Source organism: Phaseolus vulgaris, chromosome 1 (assembly GCF_000499845.2).
Source record: "Phaseolus vulgaris cultivar G19833 chromosome 1, P. vulgaris v2.0, whole genome shotgun sequence".
In the NCBI taxonomy this organism is placed as follows: domain Eukaryota; kingdom Viridiplantae; phylum Streptophyta; class Magnoliopsida; order Fabales; family Fabaceae; genus Phaseolus; species Phaseolus vulgaris.
The window spans coordinates 30,390,571-30,411,168 of NC_023759.2; the positions used below are offsets into that span (position 1 = coordinate 30,390,571).

Here is a 20,598-nt window from a genome sequence, read left to right on the forward strand (position 1 = left end):
GCAACATCGATGCCTTGGATACAACAAAGGCGTCGGGCGCCCGGGCTGATAAGGGCTCGACCGACCCTTCCCATAAGTCCAAGAAAATGTCAAGGGAGGGTGGTAACGCTGCTACTACCACCCAATCCCCTGACTCTCTGGCGACACCATCTCCTCGTCGGGACACGATCGAGGTAAACTCGCCCTCATCTAAGCATGCGGTGATGACGACTTACCCACCCGAGACCGAGCGGGTGATGGAGGTCTCGATGTCGCCCCTAGCCCTTCTGGGGGGTGACATGCAATTCACCCGAGGGGTGCGTCTGACACTTCCCAAAACCACCCGGAAGGTTATCCAAGACGTTCCGTCCTCGGACTTGCTGAGGGAGGCATGAAGATGCTATGCCGCTCAGTCGTCATGGTCCAGCTAGGGGTCCAAGAAAGGGAACGCCATGCCGAGGAGATATCTCGGCTGGAGCATGAAGTGGCTGAGGCATCTGACCATCTGAAGCAGTGTTTGGCTGCTAACTCCGAGCTCTCGGAGAAAATGGCTCGGGAGATGGCCGAGAAGGAGTTGGCTAAACAAGAGGCTGCTGAGGTTAGTCGTCGCTTGGCGGCGGTAGAGGCCGACATGGCGAGGGTGGTGGCTGAAAACACCCAACTAACGAAGATGGTCGAGGAGAGGGATGATAAACTCTCGTCCTCGATGAATGAGTTGGCCACCATCAAAGCTATTAGGGAAAAGGTCGAAGCCGAGCTTGACCACAACTTCGACCATACCGAGGAGTTGCTGAAGCAGAGCTTCCTTTGCGCTGTTCGCCAAATCCACGTGCTTTATGGGGGCACCGGCCTCTGGTGCCTTCGACCTCAACCACGAAGTGTACCAGGGTCGGGTCATGCCCATTGCTGAGGCAAGAGGCTGGGCCGACCGAAGGCAAGGAAGACGAAGACAATCAAGATTAGATTCGCCTTCGACCGGCTGTGGCCTTTTTTGTTTTGTAGTTTCTCTCTCCTCTGAGGTTGGGGTGTGGTCTCCCCCCTTTGCTATTAATATATATCCGGTCTTTTTATTATATCGTGCCTTCGGTCTTAATGATTTTAAGAAAAAAATTCACAAGTGAAACATGTCGGTCTCCATTTGATTGGGCGGTCGACCTTCAATGCGAGTCTTTAATTTGAACACGTTGAATTTTTTATCGGCCTTTACTGCGAATGTTTAATCGAACAAGTTAAATGGGTGATCGACCTTTAATGTGATTGCTTAATTGAACAAGTTAAATGGGGGATCGACCTTCAACGTGAATCCATAACTTGATTTCAAGTTTATTTGTGCCAAGTTAAGAGGTTAACTTGGGTGTGCTAATCGGTCTCGGCAGGGTATGCCTGTTAAGGCTACGTCCAGACCGAACTGAGTGAAAGGTGTTGGCAGGGTATGCTGATTAAGGCTTCGTCCAAACCAAATCTGGTTAAGTGGTGTCGGCAGGGTATGCTGGTTAGGGCTTCATCCAGGCCAAACTGAATGAGAGGTGTTGGCAGGGTATGCCAGTTAAGGCTTCATCCAGACCAAACCTAGTTGAGTGGTGTCGGCAGGGTATGCCGATTAAGGCTTCATCCAGACCGAATCGAGTGAGAGGTGTTGGCAGGGTATGCTGGTTAAGGCTACGTCTAAACTAAACCTAGTTGATCGGTGTCGGTAGGGTATGCCAGTTAAGGCTTCTTCCAGACCGAACCGTGGCTTTGAAGGAGAGTAGTGCTAGTACTTTGAGAAAAACGCCTCGTTAAAACCTCCCTGGTAGGGTGAGGAAAGAGTGCGTGATTTTATTTCTTTCAATTGTAATAAAACTTAAGGTGCGTGGCATTCCACGCCCTTGGTACAATTTTTCCTGAAAGCCATTCTAAGTGATAAGCTCCCCCCTTTGCGACTTCTTGGACTCAGAAAGGTCCCTCCCAGTTGGAGGAGAACTTCCCTTCATTTCTTCTCGCATCGCTGCGTATCCTCCAGACGAGGTCTCCCTTCTGGAAGCTCCTTGGTCGGACTTTTGTGTTGTAGCGTCTTGACGCCCGAAGCTTGCATGCAGTTTCCCAAATCTTGCTCTTGTCACGAAGCTCACTAACCAAGTCGAGGTTGACAGCTAGGCCTTCCTCGTTTAGGGTGAGGTCGAACATTTGCCTTCGTATGGTGGACTCGCCCACTTCAACCGGGATCATTTCCTTGATCCCGTATGTCAAGCTGTATGGCGTTTCCTGCGTGGTTGTCTAGGGGGTGCATCTGTACGCCCAGAGTACTTCTATCAGCTCCTTTGTCCATCGGCTTTTTGCCTTGCCTAGGTGCTTTTTCAACTCGTTCAGTATGACTTTGTTTGTCGCCTCGGCCTGCCTATTGGTTTGTGGGTGCTTGACCGAGGTCGTGATAGATTTGATGTTGAGGTCGTCGTAAAATGACTACAGTCCTTGGTCAATGAATTGTCGGTCGTTGTCGGTTATTATCGTGTTTGGAACGCCGAATCGACACACGATGCTTCTCCAGACGAAATTTTGAACGTTTTTGGCCAAGATGGATGCAAGTGGCTCGGCCTCGATCCATTTTGTAAAATAGTCGAGTCCAATTAGGAGGAACTTGGTCTGCCTTTTCCTGGTGCGAAGGGACCGATGATGTCCATCCCCTAGATGGCGAATGGCCATGGAGAGATGGGACTGTGCCACTCTTCTAGCTTAGTATGGTGGAGTGGGCCGAACTCTTGCCATTTGGTGCATTTTTTCACGTACTCGGCACAATCTCCCTGGACGGTCGACCAGTAATAGCCTGCTCTCAAGACTTTAGAGGCCATCATCTATGCCCCCGAGTGGTTTCCGCAGACTCCTTTGTGGATCTCGGTCAGGACGTACTCGACCTGCTTGCTGGTGATGCACTTCAGCAGGGGGTCGAGTAACCTCTTCGGTATAAATCAGCGTTGATCATAGTGTACCGGGCACACTGTTGCTTCATTATTTTTTCTTCTTCTGGCTTGCATCTGCCGTCCTCGAGGTACTGGATGATAGGTGTCATCCAGTTGTCGGTTTCGGACTCGACTATTGTAAGACATTCGGTCTCTGACACACTAGGGTGCCTCAACCATATCAGTATGACTGATCGTTGGTGGCTCTTTTTCTGTGTGACCGACAGCTTAGACAAGGTGTCAGACCTTTTGTTTTCCTCCCTCGGTATGTGCTCCAAAGGTGCCTTGTTGAACCGGGTGATGCTGTTTCGGGCAGCATGGTAGTAGCGCTGTAGTAGGGGCTCTTTCACCTCGAACTCTCCATTGATTTGGTCAACCATAACCTGGGAGTCGCTTTTGCACATGACCTCACGTGCTCCCATGTCGTAGGCTAGGTTTAGCCCGACGAACAAGGCCTCGTACTCATCCTGATTGTTGTTCACCTTAAATCCAAACTGGAGTGCTTGCTCCAAGAGGAGATCACCCGGCCGACAAGGTGGGTAGCGGTGTGAGCTCAGCCGAGAAGTCGACCAAGCACTGGGACTTGATAGCCCCCTTGGTTGATAACGAATGTTGAATTTGGACAGCTTGACTAACCATCCTATCATCCTCCCTACAAGGTCGGGTTTAGATAAAATTTTAAAGATGGGGTAGTCAGTCCTTACAGTGATTGAATGATTTTGGAAGTACGGGTGCATCCTCCTTGCTGTGAGGACCAAGGCGAGCGCCACCTTTTTGATCATTTGATACCTCGTCTCGGTCGCATGAAACGTCTGACTGACGAAGTATATGGGTCATTCCTCGTTCTCGACCTCCTGCACTAATGCAACACTGATTGCCTCCTCTATGACTGTCAGGTACACTAGGATGGGTTGGTCAGATTTTGACTTCTGTATGACCGATGGAGATGTTACGAAATCCTTCAACTGCTTGAAGATTTCCTTGCATTTGTCGTCCCAGCTGAACTAGGCTGTCTTCCGAAGTAGCTGTACCATCGGTCTCGTCCGCTCGACCAATCGGGGGACGAATCTGGAGGGCTGTCAGACGCCCTAGGAGCTTTTGCACCTCTTTGATGTTCTTCGGACTTCTCATGTCAACTATGGCTTGACATTTGTCAGGGTTGGCCTCTATCCCCCTATGGGTGAGCATGAAGCCCAGGAATTTTCCTCCCTCAACCTCGAAAGTGCACTTATCAGGGTTGAGCTTCATATTGGCCCCTCTGAGGGCTTTGAACACCTCCTTGAGGTCCTCCACGTGCTGGTCGAAGGAGTCAAACTTCACCACTATGTCGTCCACATATACCTCTACACACCGGCCGATCAACCCTTGGAAGATTTTGTCCATAAGGCGTTGGTAGGTCGCCCCTGTGTTCTTGAGGCCAAATGGCATGACCTCATAGTAGTAGTTGGCATCGACCGTCATGAAGGTCGTCTTCTCTTTGTCCTTGGGGTGCATACTTATCTGGTTGTAGCCAGAATAAGCGTCTAAGAAGCTTAGAATTTTATGACCGGCAGCCCCATCTACCAGGCGATCAATGTTCGGTAAGGGGTAAGAGTCTTTCGGACATGCGCTGTTGAGGTTTATGTAGTCAACACACATCCTCCAGTTACCGTTCAGCTTGGTGACCATGACGACATTGGCCAGCCAAGTCCTGTACCGGGCCTCCCGTATGAACCTGGTCGATAGAAGCTTTTCGGCTTCTCCTTTTGCTGCTAGGCACTTCTCATCGCCGTAGTCTCTCTTCTTCTGGGAGATTGGTCGTGCTTCCTTAAACACCGACAACTTGTGGGTGATGATGGTCCGGGCTTACACCTGACATGTCGAACGGTGTCCACGCAAACACATCTACATTCTTCTTAAGCGTGGTATGCTTTATCTCGACCTCGGCTGCTGCCATGGCTGTTCCTACAGCGGTACTACGCTCTTCATCCAGAAGTGGTACTCGCCTAAGCTCTTCTCTGGCCTCTAACCTGTCCTCGATCACAGTGGGTCCAGGTCTACCAATGCAACGATTGGCTATACTGACATCGGTCGGGATTCTTGTGAAGAGCGGTCCTTCCGAGAGGACTTTCTCTTGTGAGAGATATCGTTCCTCAAAGGCTCCATTCGGAGGCTTTCAGCATAGCATTCTTGTGCCTCCTTCTGGTCCACATGGATTGTAAGAATGTCCCGCGCTGACGAAGGGAACTTCATCGCTAGGTGAGGTGTCGACACGATTTCCATCAGCCGATTGATGGACGGTTGGCCAAGGAGGATGTTATAGGAGGTATTGGCGTCGATTACCAAATATCGAATTCTTATCGTCTTGTTGTTCTTCTCTTGTCCGAAGGTGGTGTAGAGCTCAATGTAGCCCTTGGTACCCACCCTCTCACCCAAGAATCTGACTACATGGTCATCGTAAGGCACCATCTCAGCCTCGGGTATCCTCATAGCTTTAAACGTTTTCCAGTAGAGGATGTCTATTGAGCTCCCTTGGTCCACAAAGGTCTTCTTGATGGTAAATCAGTCTATATCAACCGATATCACCATGGGATCGTCCTGGCGATAATCCATGCCTTTGAAATCGTCATTTGTGAAGGTGATGGATGACATCCTTGGTCGGAATGTCACTGCATTCACCTGGCGCACTACCCACAGGTGTTTCGTTCGGGCCTTGTTTGTACTTCCTCCTCCGGCGAAGCCGCCGGCTATGGTGTCGATAACCTCTTGGTTCACTCTTTCTTCGGCCTCCCGAGAGGGTTGGCTCTTTGAGACCGGCGGTTGTCCCTGCGGTCTCGGTCATCTCGGGCTCGTTGGGGTGATCTTCGTCTCTTTGAGGGCTCCTCTCTACGAGGTGAACGCCCTGTGTCTCGGCCATTCCTAACGAATCGGGGTAGGTGCACATCCTGAATGAGTTCCTCAATCTTGTCTTTCAAAGCCTGACATTCCTTAGTGGAGTGCTCGCTGTTCTAATGCTACCGACACTGCTTTCTTCGGTCGACGTTGTTTGGACTGGCCATCTTCCTAGGAGGGGGAATCAACTCGGCGTTGAGTGCCTCATCTAGGATTCTTCCTCTCTCGGCTGTCAGGGGTGTGTATCTCGAGAATCGAATTCCTCAATCCTCATTATCTCTGTGCTTGTCACCCCGTTGACCTGATCGGCCAAAGCGGTCCTTCTCTTCCTTGCTCTTCTCTCCACTGGCCTCGGCACGGGCCTGGTTGCGGAACTCCCTGAGCTCTTCCAGCTGCATAAACTTAGTAGCTCTCTTCTTCAGCTCGTCCAAGCTGGCGACTGACTGCATGTACAAATTATTAGCAAAAGGCTTTGGGTGCAGGGTTGTCAGCATATGATCCATGGCAACGTCCGGATTCTCATTGCCACTTTGCTGAACCTATCAACAAAGGTTCTCAGCGACTCTCCCTTCTCCTAGCATATGCCTACCAGGGCAATGGATGTCAGGTGATGTGGCCTGCTGGTGGTAAACTGAGTCTCGAACTTCACCACTAGTGTGGCAAAGCTATCAATGGAATTGGGTGGGAGCTTGGTAAACCAGCTAAGGCTGCTCCCTTCAGCGATGTGGGAAACACTCGGCACAACATTGCATCGTCCGAGGTGTAGAGACTCATATGGTTGGTGTAGGCATGCATATGCTCGTCCGGGTCGGTTGACCCGTCATGTCGGTCTCGGTTGAAACCCTTCCACTTGTCCGATAGTGGAACTTCAACAATAGTGTTGGTGAAAGGATGTTGGCGGGCCGAGTCCATCGTGATGGTCGTCCTGGATGACTTGTTAAGGAAGGATTCGCCATCCATCTCATGGGTGGGAACCTTGTCTCTTGTGTCCTCCACCGATCTCGGGTTGGGAGGGGAGGTGAAGGACCTGCCGACAACATTGGTCGGTCTAGTGGACGATCCTCCCTCCATCAACTTCTTCTTCATCTCTTCATTCTCTCTTCGGAGAGCCTGCATCTCTTGTTCGTTCTTCTGGACAGTTTCTTCTGTCCTCCTCTTCATCTCGGCCATCTCTCTATAAAGAAAGCAACAACATTGCTTGGTCAGCTTCAGTCATCCTTTCCATGCTTCTGGTTGATACCATCTACTTTCTTTCTTCAGCTAGTTTCTCTTGCCCCCACGGTGGGCACCAATATTTCCTGATAGGGAGATGGGACCTAGAGAACTGTTGAAGGCTTCGTCTTCTTCCTTTCTTCAGGCAGGTTGCTAGGGCTTCACTATGATCCTTCTGGTCTTCGTGCTACTCCTTCGGTTCTCAGTCTCGGGTGAATGTCAAATGGTGGAGGTACCTGGAGAAGGCACTCCGACGCTCAAGTCAGTAAAGAGGGTGTTCGACACTCGGGTGTGTACAGTGATAATGACGTACCTTATTCCTTGGAATGTGTGCTATTTATATTATTTTAATGGGCTTACCTTATTGGGCCTGATTAGTGGAATAGATCACACTTATGGTTGCATTACCTAATTCTTAATGGTAATTTAGCTTCACTGACCTTGCTTTGAGCGTTAATGGTTAAATGTGTCAGTCGACCAGACCGTCCATGGGAATCTCAGTCATCTCAGTCTCGTCCCATACCAGTACAATAGTCTTTTTAACTTCAAACACAATTACTATCATTTATCAATTTTAAATTTAAATACTCTCATCTAATACTTTTTTTTCCTATTAAAAAAACAAACAAAAACATGGAACTAAACCAAAATCCATGTAAAAAAAAACTTTCAAAAGTTACCACTGCACAATTTCCTATTCAAAATAACATTTTCATAGTTACATTTATTTAAAATGTTACAATATATAAATTTTAATTACTATAGTAACAATTTTTACATAAATTTTACTATAGATAAAATAAACAGTGATATTTTATAAATAAATGTTACAAGTAGTTAATTTAAACTAGTATCATTTTTTAAATATCACCTAAATATAACATTTTTTAACTTAATAAAATTTTCAAATACTATATACAATCGTAGATTAATAAAAGTTATTCTCTCAATTTCAACTCACTCTCAAACACCTGTTTTTCTTACTTTCTCAATCTTAGTCTTGTTTTTCTAATTCACTCCTTGACTCTTGTTTCGCTCTCCTTCTTTACTCTCTCAATCTCTCTTGTTCATCTTCCTCATTCTCTCAATATCGTATCACTCTCTTCTCCATGCTTTATCTTTGTCTTCTCATTCGCTTAATTTCATTGTCATTGCCATTGCTACGTGATTCATCACTTTCACTGTCTCATTTTTATTAATTTTTTATAACTCATTTAAAAAAACCAAAACTAACATGAGTGTATGTGCAATACTTTGAACAGAACCACTCTTTTTGCTCTTAAATATAGGGAATCATAAAGGCAACATAAAAAATAATTTAATACATGATACTAAAACAAATAAATGAAGGGTGAGAAGTTATAAAGCATATTGTTCTCACAAGTTCTAACTGCTCTTAAATAAAAGACTTAGAAAAGTTCATTGACTTTTAGACCTCTTTTTGAATTGGGATGTCATATTCCTACTAAGGCCACTTTCTGGAATGGGACTTCAACCCTGCTGTTGTATCTCCAATAATGGGTGCAATTGTATTTTAGTGCATGTATTTTTGGATGTATGTGGGTGTATAGTTTGACACTCTTCAAAATTTACATTCCTATTTAATAAGTACTTTTATTAATTTTTATTTAATAATTTAATTTATATTTTTAGGTATAGAATGCGAGCTGACTCGCCTCGTACAAGAAATGCGAGTTCATTTTGTTGGCCGCCTTGCATAAGAGGTACCCGCATTAGAAAAATATTTTAAAATAAAATAAAATTTCATTAATTATAAAAATAACTATTTCTTTTATGAAAAATTAAAAGTTTATGCATATTTAAATTCATTCCATTAAGATAAAAAAAATATCAATTCAAGTACTAGGTTGTTAGAAGGGTTGATTAAAAATAATTAAAGTTTTTTTTTTCATATATTTTTCCTCTATATGTATGTAATTGTATTAGGGTATCTTATCAAAGTTTTGCTACAAAATATTTTAATGATAAGACTAATTTTTTAAAGAGTATCTTATTGAAATCTCTTCTTTATATTATTTTTTTATTAACAAATTTTAAATAGAAGACTTTTTTAAAACTAAATCTATTGTCACTCTTAGTATTAACTCTTTTAGATTATTAAAATAAAACATTTCATTTTTAGTACATTAAATTCAATTTTTTTAAAATAAAATAAAATAAAGGTCACATTACAATAATGAGTGAGTGGGGTATGATTTTTTTTTTTAGAAAAAATAAAATAATTATTTTTTATTTATGTGGGTCAAGGAGTAACTAGTCTCGACCCGTGCAGGTTGTGGATTATGCCAGACAGACCTAAGCGGGTTAGCGGGCTAGATTAATGAGTCCACCCTGCGCTTTTTGGTAACATGCCCGACCCAAATTGCCATCTCTATATATTTTAATTAAATAAATTAATTTAGTATTTTATTATTATATGTAGTTGTTAAACATATGAAAATGTAGGGTATTAAAATAGTGTTTTTCATTTGGAAATTTGATTGCAACAGTTTTTTTCAGTGCACTTGTTATATTTTTTGAGTCCCTATTTATTCACATACTCTCTATTAACAATTAACCATGTGAGTTTTAAGTTTTTCTATGCAGTTGCAAATTTTGTTGTGTTTTGCATTCCAATTTTGATGTAAGAAGGTACCATTTAGTGCCTTTTCGTATGATAAATTTTGAGCACGTGTTTCTGTTTTTATAATATCTTTATACAACGGGCAATTGTGATTTTGGGTAAATTTGGGTCCTTCTGCTATTTCTTTAGTCCCATTATTTTTACTGGCCTTTTTTTTATATTAAGAATTGTCTTTAGTTTGAAAAATAGATAGAGTGAATTGTATTAGTATATCTCTTTTATAAATTTATTGTGTATTCTTAATACTTTTAAGTATACTTAAATTGATTGATTGCTTTCTTATTTATTATGTTTACCTTTGTTAATTGCCATATTTGTGGAATACAAGGTGTCGGGCTAATAACATGTTCTTGATATTATTGTCTAATAAAACGTTCAAAAATAATGTTTCACTCTAATGACTTATTTTAACTTATAATATAAACTTCTATTACATAGAACTGAAACTCCAATCCTAAGACAAGAATGATATACTTGAACTATATGCATTTCAAACTAGATGGTGGACCATTTTTTCCATATGTTACTGTTTGCATCACTTTAACTTGCTGGTCTTAGTTGGTTTTTAAACATTGGCATGTGCCACCACTAGCAGCAAATACCCACCTCACAACATTGTGATTCTTGTCTCGTTATAATCCTAATGTTAATTACTATACTATCAAGGCATTAACTACTTAGCTCACACTAGTGTTTTTTCACTTTGATTCATTGTGATGTGATTCCAATAGCCACATAGAACAAGATTCTTGATATTTTTACGAATCACCTTGAGCTGGAAAATATAGAGGCACTTTTCTTAGAGTTGGATCATTGTTCTAAGACAAGAACTCACCAATAACTAGTACCAAATCCCAAACTCATTTGGATGAACCAAATATTGTCAAATTGAATCAACAAAGAGATTAAAACTGGAATTGACCGAACAGAATTGAACAAATGATCAAATGAACCGAACCAAAACAGAAATTAAAAACAGAAACAGAACATAGTGCTGGAAAAATAGAAAAACCGAAACTGAAAAACTCAAGAACACAAAGCAACATGAACAATTGAAGAAGAAGAAAGGAAGGAGAAGAGAATGCTCATGAAGATGGAAGGAGGATGGATGATCTCGCCACTAGAAGTGTGGAATGCTCCTAGATGAGAGTGATGCCGCCACTTGAGGACTCCATTGATCCATCAAGATAAGACTAGAGAAGAAGGCTCCAAAAGCTCTCCAAAGGTCACTCAAAATTTGAGTAGAGTTTTCTTAGATTAATTCCAATCTGAAAAATACAAAGAGAGCACCTCTATTTATAGCCTAAGGTGCTGAAATATAAGCTACACAAATTCAAAAAACTCCCTCCCAAAAAGCTTCTAGAATTTGCGCCTAAAACAAAGCATGAGGAAGGTGTGACCTCTTCCTTCACTTTGGCACCTCCTTTTCTACTCCTACACCTATCTACTAACACACCCCCCCTAAGACTCCTAACTAAAGACTAAAAGATGCTTTAACAATAGAGGTTTCTAATGTTTCCCTCTAAGCACCTTTCTAAACAATATTTATTTAATACTTGGCCTTGCCCTTCATGGGATGGACTTTGGGCTTTGGCCTTCTTGGGCTTGGGCTTGGGCTTTATCTTTTGCAAAGATTAACAAGTAAAACTTTAAATATGAAGGCGAATGATCTTGTTCTTCATTATAAAAAGCCACCTTTAGTTGATTCTCATCACATTGTAACATGTACCTTGCAATTGACTACTCCAGGGATAAAAGGTGTTTAGGTAGTTCTTCTTTATCGGGTTAATATAGGGTGGTCCCATGGATTTTAGTGCACATATTATCCTATCCATATAATAGATGGTTGTATTTTTTTAATATTAAAATTTTGCATGAGCATTCACTGCTTCACTAAAATTTGACAAATTAGGAATCATGTTGAATTTGTTCTTACAGTGTTTTTGTTGTACTTTCATTGTTAATTGTTGCTTTATGTTTGTGGTGTCTTTGTTTATATCATGTCACATAATTTTTGAAAGTTAATCATGCTACTGAAATTTCACATCATGTTGGTTGTATCTTGTATTCTAGTTTTGATCTTTTGATTTTCAGAATTGTTAATGCTTTGAAATTCTTTGAAATATAATTTTCAGGCTTGGAGGTTGTTAGACCCAGTTGTTCATGAAGAGTTCACTTGTTTAAAATTTTAACAGTTAAAGTTTAAGAGTAAAAAAATACTTAAAGTGACTTTAATGTGTTATTTGTCGCTTCTAGACTTAGATTCAAGTTTAACTCAATCTATTTAATTATTGAATAGTTATGCTGCTTTAATTCCTCAAGTTCATAGATAATTTTGTTATTAATAGATAATTTTCATTTTTATTAGGTATTTCTTTTTTAGCTCTAAGACAACATAAACATGCACAAGAATTGGGTGGTAGCACCTAGAACATCTACTAGGTATTTAAATGATTTATATTTTTTTCTAAATTTTTCATTTGAACATGCTACACAAGGAGATGATATTTTATGTCCTTGCAAGGAGTGTAATAATTGTACTTGGGGTAACTGAAAGGATATGCATGAGCATTTAATGTGTGTCGGATTTGATAGAAACTATATAAGGTGGGTTTTTCATAGAGAAGGTGGCTCTTCAAAGAAGATATATGATAATCATAGAGAGAAATATAGTATGTGTAAGGATTTGAATGGTTTGTTGGAGGAAACTTTTATGATGCCCACAAATCTTGGAGAAAATGAATTCAATGACATTATAGATGGAAGATAATGAAGAGGTTGATACTGAAACAACTAGATTTACCAAATTGATATGGGATGGTTATCAAGAAGTATACTCAGGTTGTAAACATTTCTCTAAGTTATCAATCATTGTTCGATTGCTACATATTAAGAATCTTCATGAATGGAGCAATGTTCCATTTTTCATAACAAATGAGATATCACTGTGTTATTCTTGGTTCTGGAGTTATCTATTTCAAGTTTTATTAATTAGTATCATTGTTATGTTATTGCAAATGAGAAGAATTTTCATTTGTTCCAGAATGTGCACAGATTGATTTCAGGAGCCAACTTACATTTTTGTCTTTTCAATGTAATAAGCAACTCCAATCAATATGTGATAAATGAGATGGAGTTAAACAAGAGTGACAATTTATTGACAGGGCATGTTTGAATTCACTTTCAAACATTAAAAAACCATTGAAATACTATAAGCGTTTATATTGACAAATTTTTAGTACTAACTTTCTTATAAAATAAAAGCATCCAAACATAAATTACTTCATTTCAAAATCAATTTTAACTATAACACCCTGAAAATACATCTAACTATTACAATAAAATTTCTACCAATTTCTATACAGACTTAGATTTTTCAAAATATTTCTATTACGAGATTATGACTTATAGAAATATAAATATTAACAATATAAATTTCAAAACTACATCCCAAAGCCCTCCATACCCTCTGACACCTGTATGATCATATGCTCATGTACGTAGTATAGTGATATAGTTCACAACACAATAAAAAAAGCAAGGGTAAGCTAATGAAAAGAATTTTCATAACATATTTAATTCATGCAAAAAGAACCAATTAAACTAATCATTCATAAACATTTCTTTTAAATATTCTCCTATAAAATTTCAATATCAATTTCATCATTCATATAGACACACGTGGATCTATTTTCAATCACAATCATTGAATTTCATTCAATCCCACTTCGTCTTCTAGAAGACACGTATTAAGTAAGTCCTACCAGAGACTAACACCTTATCCCAAGATTACCAGCGAATTCAATAGAAAGGATCAGGGTAAGTTCAATACAACCCAAGTCGTGCATCTCATATGTCACTGTGTGCATAAACTCCTCCATCAACTTCTCACCACCTGATATCTTAGACTACGTGACTTAGATCATCAGTGAAGCTCGGAGATCTCTGTTACCACATAGGCATCAATACATAATACACAAAAAAACATCAGTCCATACATTATCCCAAATGTATGAATTCAATTCCATAGCATTTCATCATACAATATCATTCAAAATGCGATCCACAACATTCAAAAGTCTATTTATCATATAAAAAAAACACGTAAATTCTAAACCATCAAAATCTAATATTTCTACAAATTTAAATAATATATAAACAAACGCACAATATATAAACGCACAACATACATCATGCAAGAGAAATTGAATATTGGACCACGTCGCCTCCACATCCAGATCTTCTAGCCTAGGGTGCTATTAAAAATTTAAGTTAGCTTCCCTTACCTGTAATTTCTTATTCCAAGGAAATTTCGGTTCAAGCAGGGGAATCACTCTAAAATATAGGGACCTAAAGCAAGTTATCCAAACATTACCAAATTTTAAAATAAACTTAATCAAGTTGAGAGAAACACTTTTCTCAACTGGCCCCACTAATATTGATGACTAAGTCAGAGAAAAATAGAGAATAAGGGAACTTTAGAGTAAAAATGAACTTACTCTGTATGAAAATCTGATCGAGTAGAAATGTACCCTGACTCCTCAGCTACAGCATGGCTTGATCAAATTTTGAAATAGATAAGGTATGGGAGAGAAAATGAAGAGAGAAAGGAGAGGGAGAGAGAAGGGAGAAAGGAAGGATGAAAGGAAGGTGGCTTACGGTTTTGTTTCTTTCTTCTTCTTTTTTACGGCTTTTACATTAACCATGATCAAAATGTAAAGTTTTCTCAATGTATTAGCAGTCCAAACCTAAGTAATCTGTTTAATATTTTAATTAAACAATTAGTAAGATTTTTATAATGTTATTTTTCATTGGAAAAATATTACTAAAAACATTTTGTAACATTTTTAAATATCACTTCTTTATTAAAAAAATATTAAAAAAATTTAGTAACATTTTTATAATGTTAATTTTTATTAAAAAAATATTACTAAAAATATTTAGTAACATTTTTTAAATGTAACTTCTTTATTAAAAAAATTATTAAAGATTTTTAAGTAACATTTTTATTAAAAAAATATTACTAAAAATATTTAACAATATTCTTAAAATGTTATCTTTTTATTAAATAAATGTTATAAAAATAATTAGAAACATTTTTAAAATTTTATTTTTTATTAATACATGTTACCAAAAAATTTAGTGGTATTTTTTAAATGTTACTATTGATATTTAAAAATATTATTAAAAGTTTTTAGTAACATTGACTATAAGTAACATATGATAAAAATGTTACTAAATCATATTAGTAATATTGTGTTTGATTTAGTAACATTTGTTTTATGTTACTAATTCTCATATATCTAGTAGTGAGTCTAAGTAACTGATATGATTCCAATAACAAGATAGAGATATTTCATAGACATGTTATGGATTCAACTTGAGTTGGAATATGATTAGACACTTTTCTAGAATTGGATCAATGTTCTTTCATTCAAGAACTCACCAAATCATAAGCAACCAAGACAAAACTCATATGGAAACCCATTTCTTGTCAAATGAACCGATTAAAATGAACAAGAAAGCAAATGAACCAATTAAAACTCTCTAGAAAGCAAATGAACCGAACAAAAGCATGAAAGGAAGCTAATGAACCGATTAAAACAGTAAAGAAATGAAATGAACCGAACAAAACAGAATAAGAATCAAATGAACCGAACAAAAGTGCAAGAAAAAGCAAATGAACCGATTACAAAGATTAGAAAAGCCTAAGACATGTTTTTAGAGTTTATTTGGGAATGGAAATGGATGAATAAGATGGAAAGGAGAAGAGAACTTATGTGGTTGGAGTCCTTGGAGAGAAACACACCACTTGAAGGATGCAAAGCTTCAAGATGAGTGTAGATGCCGCCACTTGAGGTTCCAAGATTGCTCTCAAGATAAGACTAGAATAAGAGAAGACACAAGTCTCTCAAGCACTCACCAATTTGGGAGAATTTCGGTAGTCAAAATATCAAATCTGCATTTAGAAGGACTCAAGCCCTCCTTATATAGGAAGAGGACCGGTCATGAAGTACAAGAAGCTTATACAAGAAGCTATCCAAAAGGTCCGTTGCAATTCTCTCACTTTCTAGCGCCTAAAGTGAGTGATGAAGGGTCAACTACTAGAAAGTTCTAAAACTAATATCTAAAGATGCCTATACATAAGAGGTGTCTTTTAGGTTTCCCTCTTATCACCTTTCCTAAAACTATATGTAAGCATTTTAAAAGTTTATACAAAAGATATTACAAAGAGAAAATATTTGACCACTACTTTCTAATTCCTTAAATTTGCTCATAGTAATCCTTTGAGGTGAGAAGGATGGTGAGCGAATATCCTTTTGAGCATCTTCATCTTCGGCTTCTTCTTGTTGAGCTTGATATCCATCATACTCCCCGAGTTGGAGAGAATTCGACCACGAATTCTGGAGACCTACAGAAAAAGGAGTTAGATCACTGATATTAAATGTATGACTACCAAGGAATTTATCAGGCATATCTAACTCATAAGCATTATTATTAATCCTCTTTAGGACTTGAAAAGGTCCATCTCCACGAGGCATAAGTTTGAACTTCCTTTGAGTAGGAAAACGATCTTTCCTCAAGTGAAGCCAAACCCAATCACCCACATCAAACAATAATGCTTTCCTCCTTTTGTTGGCAAGTTCAACATACTTGCCAACCTTCTTCTCAATTCATAACTTGATGTCTTTATGCAAATGTTTCATAAAAGAAGCCTTTTCATCCCCATCTTTGCATAAGACATCATCAAGTATGGGAATAGGAAGAAGATCAAGAGGTGTTAAGGGATTAAACCCATAGACAACCTCAAAAGGAGAATGTGAGGTGGTAGAATTTACTACACGATTATAAGCAAATTCAACATGTGGTAGTAAATCCTCCCAAACCCTAGGATTTCCGGAAATAAAGCATCTCAACATTTGACCCAAGGTTCTATTTACCACTTCGGTTTGACCATCGGTTTGTGGGTGACAAGTAGTAGAAAATAAAAGTTTAGTCCCAAATTTGCCCCACAAGGTCTTCCAAAAGTGACTCAAGAACTTGGAATCTCTATCGGACACTATACTTCTAGGAAGTCCATGTAAACGAACCACTTCCTTGAAGAAGAGATTTGCAATATGACATGCATCATCCACCTTGTGGCAAGAAATAAAATGTGCCATTTTGGAAAAACGATCCACTACCACAAAAATGGAATCCTTACCCTTTGATGTCTTGGGTAATCCTAAGATGAAATCCATAGAAATATCAACCCAAGGCATTGAAGGGATAGGAAGAGGAGTATATAAACCATGGGGATGCACTCTAGATTTAGCTTTACGACAAGCTATGCATTTATCACACAAACTATGAACATGTTTATGCATATGAGGCCAAAAGAAATGCTCATGTAACACATCCAAAGTTTTTGCAACCCCAAAATGGCCCATTAATCCTCCCGCATGAGCTTCTCTAACAAGAGATAGTCTAATAGAACTTTGGGGTACACAAAGACGTTTTCCTTTGAAAAGAAATCCATCTTGTATAAAAAAAATCTTTGTGTCCACCCTTAGTACACTCTTGATAGATAAGAGAAAAATCAAGGTCATCATGATAAAGATCCTTAATGTGATCAAACCCAAGAAATTGTGAACCCAAAAGATTGAGCAAGGCATAGCGTCGAGAAAGAGCATCAGCCACAACATTATTTTTGCCTTGCTTATGTTTGATCACATAAGGAAATTGCTCAAGGAATTCCACCCACTTAGCATGCCTCTTATTGAGTTTGTTTTGGCTTTTCAAATATTTAAGAGATTCATGATCACTATGAATCACAAACTCTTTAGGAAAAAGGTAATGTTGCCAAGTAAACAAAGCTCTAACAAGTGCATATAATTCTTTATCATAAGTGGAATAGTTGAGATGACTACCTTTCAATTTCTCACTAAAGTAAGCTATGGGGTGACCCTTTTGAAGGAGAACAACCCTAATGCCTATACTTGAAGCATCACATTCAATCTCAAATGTTTTAGCAAAATCAGGAAGGGCTAAAATGGGAGCATTAGTCAATTTTTCTTTCAAAACATCAAAAGCGTGTTGTTGTGCTTCTCCCCATTTAAAAACCACATCCTTTTTTACTATATCATTCAAGGGTGCGACTATGGTACCAAAGTTGGGCACAAATCTTCTATAAAAAGAAGCAAGGCCATGAAAACTTCGGACATCATTCACATTGGTAGGGGTTGGCCAATTTTGAATGGCTACTACCTTAGATTGATCTACATGTACCCCTTTAAGACTAACAACAAACCCTAGGAATTCTATATGATCAAGTGCAAACATACATTTAGCAAGGTTAGCATACAAATGTTATTTCCTAAGGGTTTCTAAGACTTGTCTAACATGCATTCTATGGTCAATCAAAGATAAGATATAAATGAGGATATCATCAAAATAAACAACAACAAACTTGCCAATGAATGGTCTTAAAACATGATGCATGAGGCGCATAAATGTACTTGGAGCATTAGTTAAACCGAATGGCATAAATAACCACTCATATAAGCCAAAGTTGGTCTTAAAAGCCGCCTTCCATTCATCACCCGGTTTTATACGGATTTGATTATACCCACTTTTAAGATCAATCTTTGTAAAAATTTGGGAACCATGCAATCCAACAAATCATCAAGCCTAGGTATGGGATGCCTATACTTAATTGCAATGTTGTTTATAGCCCTACAATCGGAACACATCCTCCATGTTCTATCTTACTTAGGGACAGGTATAATAGGCCTGGCACAAGGGCTCATACTATCTTGAACCCACCCTTTATCAATCAACTCTTCAACTTGTTGGCAAATTTCCCTAGTTTCACTTGGGTTGATCCTATAGGCGGGACGATTTGGTAAAGAAGAGCCCGGAATCAAATCAATTTGGTGCTCAATCCCTCTTAAAGGTGGAAGTCCTTTAGGAGGATCTTGAAACACAACATGAAACTCCTTTACCAAATTATTCAAACAATAGGGACTATCCTCAAGTTTTTCTAACACAAGATGTCTAGGAATAGCTAAAAAAATAGGATTGTGAGAAACTATTTCTTTTTGGACCTCATGCCTAGAAATAAGAAGGTTTTTCTTAGAACTCTTTACATTTTCATTCTCCCTCTTTTTCTTCATAATAATTTGGTTCTCATGGACATCTCTTGGAGAGAGATATTTTAAAATGACCTTGTGACCATGGAAATCAAAAGAAATTTTATTGGTAAAGCCATCATGAAAAACTTTTCTATCAAATTGCCATGGCCTTCCCAAAAGAACATGTGTAGCTTCCATGGGCACAACATCACACAAGACCTCATCATTGTATTTTTCAATAGAGAAATTTATGAGGACTTGTTTATTCACAATAATTTTGCCCACCTCACTTAGCCATTGTAACTTATAGGGCTTTGTATGAGAGATAGTAGGCAAACCAAGCTTATCCACTACTCTTGTACTAGCCACATTAGTACAACTACCTCCATCCACTATTAAAGAACAAATGTTGTTTTGAATAAGACATCTTGTATGAAAAATATTTTCCCTTTGATTTGCATCAAAAGGTTGTAAAACTTGACCAAGAAGTCTTATCACAACCAACAAATCTCCTTCAAGTGGAATTTCGCTCTCATGCTCACTAGATGCTCTAGAATGAGAAGAATGCCTAGGTGAATCTGAATCATGCTCACTAACTACAGTGCCATTATGCACAAACATATTCCTTTTAGAAGGACAATTAGCAGCAATGTGACCATAACCCAAACACTTAAAGCATTTCTTACTAGACTATTTGATTGGAGATTTAGGAGTAGAAGTGGAAGGCCTAGAATCCTTAGGTTTGAAAGAAGAATCCTTAGAAGGAAGTTTTGAAAAGGATTTTTTATTTTTCCAAGAGTTGTTGTAGTAACCATTATTGGGAGAGTTTTTAAAAGCATTTCTTTTAGCAATTTGGGCCTCAACCTTCATTGCAAGATGAACCAAAGATCCCAAAGATGAATACTCTTGAAGTTCAACAACATCTGGAATATCCCTCCTTAGGCCACTTACAAACCTAGCTATCATAGCTTCCTCAATTTCTTTCAAATTGACTTTAAGTAAAAGCATTTCTAACTCCTTAAAATAGGCATCCACACTTAGCGTGCCTTGTTGAAACCGTTGGAGCTTCAACATGAGGTCTTTCCTAAAATGTGGTGGTACGAATCTAAAGCGCATACACTCAACCAAATCGTTCCAAGAGACCACGGGAGGTCTCTTGTTATAACAAACGTCCGTTACATAGCTATGCCACCATTTCATGGCATAATCTACAAATTCCAGGGCGGCTATCTTCACCTTTAGGTCCTCCTCAACCTCATAGGTGTTAAAAATTTGTTCACATTTAGCCTCCCAATCTAAATACACATTAGGATCACTATCACCATTAAAGCTAGGGACTTTTACAAAAGAAACTTGAGGCTTGGTCTCTTGGTGATGTCTTTGTTCACAGTGGTGGCTTCCCCCATTGGAATGATGACGATGCCTCCTTCGTCTAGTATCTTCTCCATTGCTGTGAGCAGATGAAGAACCCTTGGAAGAATGCCGAAGAGAAGGTGGTCTACCATGTAAAGAAAGGGCAATGCCTTCTTGTTTCAATTCCATCTTTGCCATACGTTCTTCCAACCTTTGCAATGCTTCATCTTTTTTAGCTAGAGCCTTCTTTGCTTCTTTTAACTCATTAAGAACATAAGCCTTATGAGTAGAGTGTGGTTTTGAAGATTCAGCACTTGAATATGTATCCATTAAAAAAGGAAAACAGCAAACACAAGAGCAACCAATGTTAAGAAAACAATGTTAGCAAAAACAATTATAACAAAGTGCCGAAAGAAAAAGTCACTCAAATCACTTCAAGAAAGAATGCTTCCCTTAACCAATCTGCTCTTGAGGCCTTAGTAACCTCAAA

General features: G+C 38.9%; 1 protein-coding gene across 1 annotated transcript; it reads left to right on the top strand.

Moving 5' to 3' along the window:
- The first annotated feature begins 397 nt into the window (after positions 1–397).
- Positions 398–889, top strand: LOC137815849 (uncharacterized). The gene has a single exon (XM_068618961.1). It carries the CDS (start codon positions 398–400, stop codon positions 887–889), a length of 492 nt encoding a protein of 163 aa, XP_068475062.1.
- The last annotated feature ends 19,709 nt before the right edge of the window (positions 890–20,598 follow it).

What these genes read in the sequence shown, in the direction of transcription:
- LOC137815849 (XM_068618961.1), top strand. Translation starts at nt 398, where the DNA reads ATGGTCCAGCTAGGGGTCCAAGAAAGGGAACGCCATGCCGAGGAGATA.